The sequence below is a fragment of the Canis lupus genome, chromosome 35 (genome assembly GCF_011100685.1).
Source record: "Canis lupus familiaris isolate Mischka breed German Shepherd chromosome 35, alternate assembly UU_Cfam_GSD_1.0, whole genome shotgun sequence".
Classification (NCBI taxonomy): Eukaryota; Metazoa; Chordata; class Mammalia; order Carnivora; family Canidae; genus Canis; species Canis lupus.
In genome coordinates this window covers 24446436-24455111 of record NC_049256.1, presented here as the reverse complement: position 1 = coordinate 24455111, position 8676 = coordinate 24446436, and the positions used below count along the sequence as shown (strand labels likewise).

At 49.1% G+C, this 8676-nt stretch overlaps 1 protein-coding gene across 2 annotated transcripts in view; it reads left to right on the top strand.

Moving 5' to 3' along the window:
• Nucleotides 1-880: 880 nt before the first annotated feature.
• The window catches only part of RIPOR2 (RHO family interacting cell polarization regulator 2), a 219649-nt gene continuing 211853 nt past the window's right edge, over nucleotides 881-8676 (top strand). Inside the window, exon 1 of one of the 2 annotated variants that reach the window (XM_038584297.1) lies at nucleotides 881-1257. In XM_038584297.1, the coding sequence (XP_038440225.1) occupies nucleotides 1182-1257 (76 nt within the window). In that variant the 5' untranslated portion in view covers nucleotides 881-1181. The remainder of the gene's footprint in view (nucleotides 1258-8676) is intronic. The other variant, XM_038584292.1, reaches the window with a different exon arrangement.

The window sequence follows — 8676 nt, the reverse complement described above, 5'->3', positions numbered from 1 at the left end:
GAAGGTTGCTTCCAGAGGGCCGTGGGTTTGGGACAGCACAGCACCTGGGGTCCTATGTTGAGGCTGTTTTTACAGCCAATACGGTGTATTTAGTTAAACTGTGTATTTATTCGGGGTGGCCTGAGGAAGGGCTGCTGGATATGGGGAGGCAGGATGCCCGGCCCCTCCTTGATGTTACCAATTTCCCACGCGAACCAGGGTCCATGGCAGCTCAGGGCGACAAATACACAGTGCCTGCCACCAAGGAGCGTCCTCACCACTCGGACATGTATGTTAAAACAAACCAGCGAACAAACAAAAGCTCTAACAGTTGAGGGCCATCTGGTCACTGGCCCGGGCAGGTGCGTGGGGGCTGGCCCCATCCGTGTGGGCTCAGGAGTGCTCCACAGGAAAGTGAGATTTCAGAGCATGAGTGGGTGGGTGATGAGGGAGCATGGTCTTTGGTGGAGAGAAAAGTACCGGGCAAGACGCAGGCCGGGAGGTTCAAGCGAACATATTTGAGGCCTGTGAGCCGAGCAGGTTAACTGGCATCAGAGACTCACAGGAGCACAAAAAGCCCTCCTGTTGGTTATCATTGAAGCATTCATTCATGCATGCATTCATTCATTCATTCAACAAGTATTTCTTGTTTGCCTGCCCCCGCTGGACGCCAGGCAGTCTCCCAGGTGCTAGGGAGCCGGCACCAGGCGCGCTGAGATGCGAGGGTCGTCGCCCGCCCGAGCGCCCTGCAGCCAGGCTCCGCTCTGCAGTCGCGCCCTCGCAGGGGGATTCCCACGTCAGGCCCTTCTTCCTGCAGCCGCGTCCACCTGCCCCGCCCCCGCCAGCCCCGGCTCCTGTGACGTGGGGCGGCCCCGGGAGCTCCGCTAGAATAAATTACCGGCGCAGCATCTTCATGCATAAAACATGGCTCAGGGGGCCCGGCCAGGCGCAGGCCCGTGGCCTGGCGCTGCAGCTGCCTTGGGGCCAGCGCGGAGTTAAGGGGAGGGAAGGAAAAGCAACTCACAAGATAAAAGAAGTTGCCAGAAGCCTCAGACACTAAAAAGAGAAGAGAGTTTGTGGGTTTGTTGTGTCTTTTTTTTTTTTTTTTTTTTTATCTTCCTCCTCCTGGACTCGTGTTCCGAATCGCTGCGCGCCGTTCGCCCCCTGCCATGCGCAGGTTTTAGAGAGGTGGCCTTGGGACCATGGTGCTACCTTCTCGACTACACTGGATCCGAAGCAGGCCCTGGAGGGACCGCATCCGGAGGCGGCAGCTCAACCGTGAGTGTCCCAAGGGCGTGGCGTGCGCCCCCCACCCCGCCCCCTCCTTCTCCACACTCCCCCCTGCACACCCCGACTTGCCCCCGCTTGGCCCCGGGCACCCTCTCCTGGGGGGCCTTCGCCTTCCTCCTCCTCCCTCAGTTCCGGTTTCCTTCCTGCAGCTCCAGCTCGGTCCCAAGCAGGGGGCAACGAAACACACTTTGTTTCAAGCAGCCAACAAGAGGGGGCCTCTTTCTCTCTGGATCTAGGTGGAAAATCCGGATAAATGTTCACACCAGTGGGAGAGTTGTACAAACTGGAACTTGCACTTATAATGGGGTGGGGGGAGGACTGTGCCATGTGTGCATCGAAGGGACATGTCGCTGGAGTGGGTGAAACTCGTGGAGTGAGTCACATTTCCTTTAAAGGACCCGTCGTATGTCTCATTTATTGGTTTCTAAAGTGATCAGACTCGCACCGAGGTTCCCCTTGAGTTGACAGGAATGCTTCTAACCCAAAGGGGATCTCAGCATTGAAGTAATTTGAGAAAGAAAAAGCATTCTGCGTATATGCCAATAAGTAACATATTGGTGCGTGTCTGCGGCTGCTGAGGGTAACTCAACTCCCATGTCAGCAAATGCGCACAGTCCGAGGGGCCGGGCTCTGGAGGTACATGAGCCACGGCTGTTTGCACAGTGGCGAGGAGTACTAGCTCCCTTTTTCTCTGTCATGAGAAAAACAACAGCGAAGCCATGATGGCAAACTACAGCTAACACGTGGCCTGGGCCGGGGAAGGCAACAGGGAATGGTGGGGACTGTGGTAAAACGGGCAAGTACATGTCCTCCCACAGAAAGGCACCCACTGTTCGGGGTCCTCAGATTGTCCGCACAAGGCAGGAAGGTCTATGTTGCCAGGTTTCCTAACTTCCAGAAAAAGCAAGAGCAGGCGAGTTTCTAAGTCAGATCTCTCAGGTCTAAACACTGGCAGTTACCTCTTTCAATGCTAAGTAGCATAGTGTGCTCTGATGCAGAATGTGACCGCTGTGGCCCACCAAGCTGTGGTTTAAGGGTGGGGTATTGCCCTCATTTGAGGCCTGCCACATGGTGTCATTTGAGTCCAGTTATGTGTTGGTGAGACTTTCTTACATGTTAGAAGCCTCCAGAGAAGACTGTTAAATTAAGAGGAGTGATGGTTTAGGAATGTAAACACACCCACGGTGGCGGTCTACTAGCCTAGCTGCTCAGTCGGGCTGATTGGAGTGCACACAGCACCCTGCATATGAGAAACTGCACCCAGTAAAATTCTTGATATGTTGAAAGAGCTGTTAGCAATTTTCTGAGAGCCTTTACATTCTTAGTCATCTGCTTCTCTCACCTGAGCCAGCATTGGGTTCAGATTTCAGCTCGTGTGTCCCTTTACTTTGCATCCATGGGAACAGAACTGCAGTCCCACGGATTTGGGACAACCCTCTGGGGAGGGACGTGCCACCGAGAAAGGCTGGATTGATCCATGTTGTTGCACAGCAACGGGGAAGCAGCCTACCCTCCACAAACAAGGATTTTGGGGAAAGATTGGTTTTGTTGTAGCGATTTTACTTAAATTATGAGCCTGCCAACTGGGCCTAGGGGGGAGGGTTTCTGCATGGTTTTAATATGAAACAATGATGTGTTAGTAAATGCTTAACCCAAGTTTGACTTAAAGCAGGCCAGCCCTGACCTCTTTGGCATAAGTGCCTGAGGAAGGAGAGGATTCTGACATTCCTTCAGGGTGGTCAAGAGCCCCTCGGTGTTTGAGGCAATGTGAGTCCGATATAGCAGTGGATCAAGTGACTTTGTTTTGGGTTTTTTCCAACTCATGGAACACCTGCGCATATTTGAAGGCTGAGAGTTAGAGGCCGTAGAAAGGGGGGGTGGTGGTGGAGGAAATATGCTGAAGAGAGAAAGGACCAACGAAGAGGTTTCTCCCTGTGAACACCAGGATAGCCCTTGGCATTGTTTTGCAATTGCTAACCTCTGTCTTTGATAACTTTTCCTGCTGCTTTTCTGAGGCTTCTCTCACAGGTCAGCGTTCCCTCTGACTTAGACACCTGGGTTATTCTGGTACTGAGAAAATTAAGCTAATAACTCTTTCCCCTCCAATCCACAAGGGGAATGTGTACAGCCCCTTCTGTGCCCATGCAGACATTGCTAATCAACCACAGCTTGTTCTCTCTCCCAGGGAAGCCAGGCCCAAATTTGGACTCCTTTCTTATCCAGTACTGCTATTTCTAATCAGTTAGATTTGCCTCATTTTTATCCCATTGTTGCATTTGTATCCCATTGCTTTCTAACAAATTACCACAAGTTGATTGTCTTAAAACAACACAGGGGGTATTACCTTGCAGTTTCCATCAGCCAGGAGTTGGGCCTGAATTCGCTAGGTCCGCTCAGGGTCTGTCTGCCAACGCTGCAGTTAACATGTTAGCAGAACCACTGTCTCTTTTGGGGCTCACGGTCTCCTTCCAAACTCAAGGATTGTTGGCAGAATTTAGTTCCTTGTGATTGTAGGACAGATGCCCTCATCAACTGAAGGCTCCCTGCTGTTCCCTGTCACATGATTTTCTCTACAATGTGGGAGTTCTGCTTTCTCAAGGCCAACAAGACAGAGTATGTGGTGCTGCCCGTAATCTCTCCTTTAAAGAGCTCTCCTAATTAGGCCAGGCCCACCCACAATAATCTTTTGATTAGTTCAAAATCAACTGATCAGGGATCTTAATTACATCTGAAAAATCCTGAATCTTTGCCCATATGACACAACTTAATCATGGAAGTAAAATCTCATTATATTCACAGTCTTTCCCACACTCTAGATAAGGGAATTACAGGAACATGTATACCAGGGTCAGGAATCAAGGTAGGATTCTGCTTACCACAAAACCTGTCATCTTGCAATAGGACTTGGATTTTGAGCTACTGGAAATCTTTTTCTTTTTTACTTTTTATTACGGAAACTTTCAAATATACAGAAAAGTAGATAAATTAATACAATGAACCCCATATACCTATCACTTAAATTTAACAACTGCTAACATTTTGCCATATTCACTTCGTCTAACTTCCTGCCAAAGTGTTTTCAAATTAATTGCAGACATTATGACATCTCAGCTCTCATTATTTTAGTAAGAGCATCTCTAAAAAGCGAGACCCTTTTTCTATATAACTGCCTAATAAAATCAATGATCCATAATATTATTTAATACACAGTCCACATTCAAATCCCTTCAAGGGGAAACCAATTCCAATCGTGCTCTGTATGCCTAGAACTCTTAGCAAAATGCCTGGCGCCTAGTATACTCAGGAAAGGTTTGAGTTCAGTCAAAATTATATCCTTGTTAAAGCAATAACTCCCCAAACCCATCTTCTCTTAATGTCCTCTTGCTTTTTCTTTTCACCCTCGTACCCCACCCGGGGTCTGTAATGAGATATTTATGTTATTTAGAGTTGATAGTAGTGTAGGATAGAACGTAAGAAACCAAGGTATGAGAGCTAGAATGTATTACCCTTCTTAGGGATATTTGCATTTTAAAAGGGGCCACCAGAGAAAGACCCAAACATGTGATAGTGGGCAGACTATTTGAGAGATACTCATCCAACACCCTGGAAACCACATCAGGCTGCTTGAGCCCCCAGGTCAAGAGAGGTATGAGCAATAGCACAGAGGGCTCCTGGACTTCTGGATGATGACAGCAGTGTTGGAGCAAACCATGGTAGTGAGGGGCAGCTGCCTGTGACCCTTTCTTTCCTTTACTCTGCCAAAGTTAGGAGACCTCAGGGGAAAGGAAGCCTGGCAAGTGTATCCACTTTGATAATGGGAAGATTTGGTTTCTTGCAGCTTCTTAGCTACTGGCCTGTGAACAAGTCACTCTACCTCCCTGGTGCCCACTTCCTCAACCAGGAAATGGCTGTTATAGTGACACCAGCCTCGTGGTCCTACTGGGGAGATTAAAAGACATAAATTGTGTCAACTCCTTGCACAGTGCGTGGTACATGGCAGTGGTAGTGGGTTGCATCTGAAAGAACAGAAGTGGTGATGGTGACATATGGGACAATACAGGGGGGCCGCCAGTGCCACCACCATGCTTTGGGGCTGGTGGGGACAGGCTGTGGGGGAGAAGGTACCCCCGCTTCCTCAGCCTTGACATGACCCACCCCCATATTCAGCTTCATGCCCCCAACCCCAGGCAGGAGAGTCCAGCCAAGCCAGAGACCAGCTAGCCTCTGGGGGTGCAGCCACTCCTTTCTTCTGGAAAATATGATGTAAATCCATCCAGACAACTTAGTCCAAATGGGACCTACTGGTTTGCCGTCCTGAAAGTTTTTGCCTCTGTGTCTGGGTGGACAAAGCAGCAGGAGAACACCCTCTCTGGACCCCAATGAAAGAAATGAGAGCACGTTCTCTGTGCCCCCAAAAAGCTGACACATGGTTGTCCCAATGATACGACTGGATGACTTTCTTCCCAAGGGCAAGGTGACTTGGTTGTCTTGTTCTGCTTCTTTGACCGTCCCCCTGGCCCTGGGTGGTGATATTCTTACCAGGTGATGGATAGGAGGGGGGCCTGCAGGCAGCAGTTTTGTTGTGCACACCCATCCCTGGACCGTGGCAGGGAGTGCAAAGTGATTATGAAGGGGGGGTCCTCCTGTCTTGCACAGGGATGTCGGGAGCCAGTGGTTCTCCCCTCACCTTGCACGGCTTTGGGAGCACTCCAGTTCTCAGAAGGGTCTGTGGTCTCTTCTAAATGATTGATGTCTCAGAAGAGGCTGAAGCCGAGAACTGATGCTGGGCAGGCCCCGGGGAGCCAGGGGGCCTCTGGGAGGGGGGGCATGGGCGCCTTTCCCAGCAGCCTCGGTCCCCGGGGGCCCGCATCAGCTTGCAGAGCGGCCTGCTTACGATCGCCTTTCTTCTCTGGCTTCCCTGCTCTCTGGCTGGGCTCTGCAGCAGCCAGGTCGGCCTGGACCGCTCTCAGTTTCTCCCCCGGCCCCTCCCTCGGGGATTTTGCCCTGGCCCGGGGAAGCCACACAGGGACACCTGCCTCCTAGCCTGGAGCATACGCCTTTCTGCTGCCTTCTAGCCTGCTGTTCCCACTCCCATCAGAACTTCCTGAATGTCAACTCCTAGCAGCACAGGGCTGCTTGGGGCTGGGCGTCTCTGCTCTGTCCTTCCCCTGGGGGGAGTTCCTCTCATGGCTTCTGGTTCCTTTAAAGCTAGGGGCTTAAAAATTTGGAAGGAAGTAAATGATACATACATATATACATCACCCCATCTGAAAAAGTGAAGAAAGAAGCCCTTTAGGACATTCTCTATAATCCCCAAGTTACATATTCTCCTGGGCTCCAGTTTATCGACCTGCTAAAATTGCCCATTAACAGCTTCCGGTCAGAGAGCAGGCAGGTCACCCCCTAAACGCCCCCAGGCCTTAGCTCCTCCCCAGTTTCATATCTGATTTATCCCACAGTCCTGCCAATTACAGAGAGTTCGGCTGTATTTTGTTTAGGGACCCTAGCATTCATTCGGATGTGAGAACGATGTATATACCTTCACACATGGCATTCCCTATGTTCTCATGATCCAGAAGAACAATTGCTTCCACAGAAGACTTACCCTTCTCCTTCCTGCCTTAATGATTGAGTCGCGGAGTGCCATAGCCAAGTGCCCCATTCCAGCTCCTACTGTCAAGGAAAAAAAAAGGAGGATGGGAAACCCGAGAAAGGGAGATACTTTGAATAATTCAAGGGGGTTCTGTTGGTTGAGAAAGTGCTCTCTTTGTATGTACATTGATCTGGACAGATATTTTAGCTGTCTGCAGCCAAGGACAGACAAAAGAGAGGGTGTGGAGGGCAAAGGGAAGGAGAAGAAGAAGAAGAAAGTACAATGAATAAAAATAAAAAAAGGGAATGAAACAGCAGAGGGATTAGAGAACTCAGAGCATGGTGACAGATCCTGAAGTCTCAGGTTGGTTGTTTGTAGATGGATATAAAGAGCCCCAAAGTTAATCACTAGAATAACAACTTGGTCTCTAGTTAGAAGCAGAAAATTAAGAAAAACAGCAAATTTTCTCGGTAGCCTGAAGCTAAGGCATTAAGTTGAGGGGGAAGGTGGGTCCTAGGGGATAGAAACTGTTTTTGAAATATGTTAGCTAAATATAACCCACTATGTGCACACCAGGTTTTTCTCTGAAATAGCAAGATTAGACATTGTTTAACTGCATATGAGTTTGTGTGTATACACACACACACAGCGGCACTTCACTGTCAAGAGCTTGGGCAGTAACACTAAAAACTAAACCTCATTTTGTTTTGATCTGACACAAATCCATTAAGGTCTCCGTGATATAAGAATCCAGCAATATGCAAACATGTAAGAGAGAGGGGAAGTCCGCTAAAATCCCCAGCCTACCACCGTACAGGCAAGTGCTCTCATTTCTTTTACTAAAATATACTCAGTGTATTGCTTTTGTAGGGTCTGTTCTGCAACTTGCTTGTTTCATTCAGCTATACAACTCAAATACCTTCCTATGTCAGTCGAGAGCCGTAAATATCTTTAGACTGAGTCCTTACAGCCAAATGCAAGTGAAGGCTGTGGAATTTGGGCAGTTTGAGGATACCTAGTCTGATTCATTGAAATATACACACACAAGCAGATTATAATTGTAATAATGGATTGTATTGCATGAGGACTGAAGCATCTGATTAATTATTCACCTCGCCTGGAGTCTCTGACTTCTGCAGCCATGCACTGCTGTGCCTCTGTTCCCACATAGTAATGGAGGGTGGAATTATTCCCCAGGTGCTCCTCAAAGGGTGAATCTTTGCCCCCCACCCCCACCAAAATGAATCCTGACTTGGAAACAAGACCGCCCCCTCTCCCCCTGCAGGCTGGTCCCATGGGACCTGGTTTCCAAGGCACTGGAGGTGTTCTTGCCCTTGGGCATGGGTGGCTTGGCACTTGTCCCCATCACAGAATAGAGAGAAGCATCTAGGGCCAGAGCCTGCACAGGGAATAGCCAGGCAAGATGGAGAAAACAGTCTGGGATATTTGCTGGCTCTGAATTGCTGCCACCCCAAGTTTTGTTCACTGAGGATTTGCTACCATTAGAGCCAAATCAACCCAATCCTTCAATTTTTAAGTAAGTGACAAAAAGCCCATTTGCTTGCTAATGCTATATTAAAGGGAAAAGAGCAAATATATGTAAACAAGCCTGCAAAGAACCTCAACAGCTTTCCCCTCTGAACCAAGAGGAGGCTTTACTTCTGTCTAGATGGCTTCCAAGGGACAGAAAGGATGCTCTTTTGAGCTACCAGAGCGTGTGGCATGAAAGGAATTTTGTGGGCTTGTAAGCAACCCTCTAACTGGTGACAATGATGAAGGAAATGTGTTAGATGTGTTCTTTAAGTGTGTTCCAA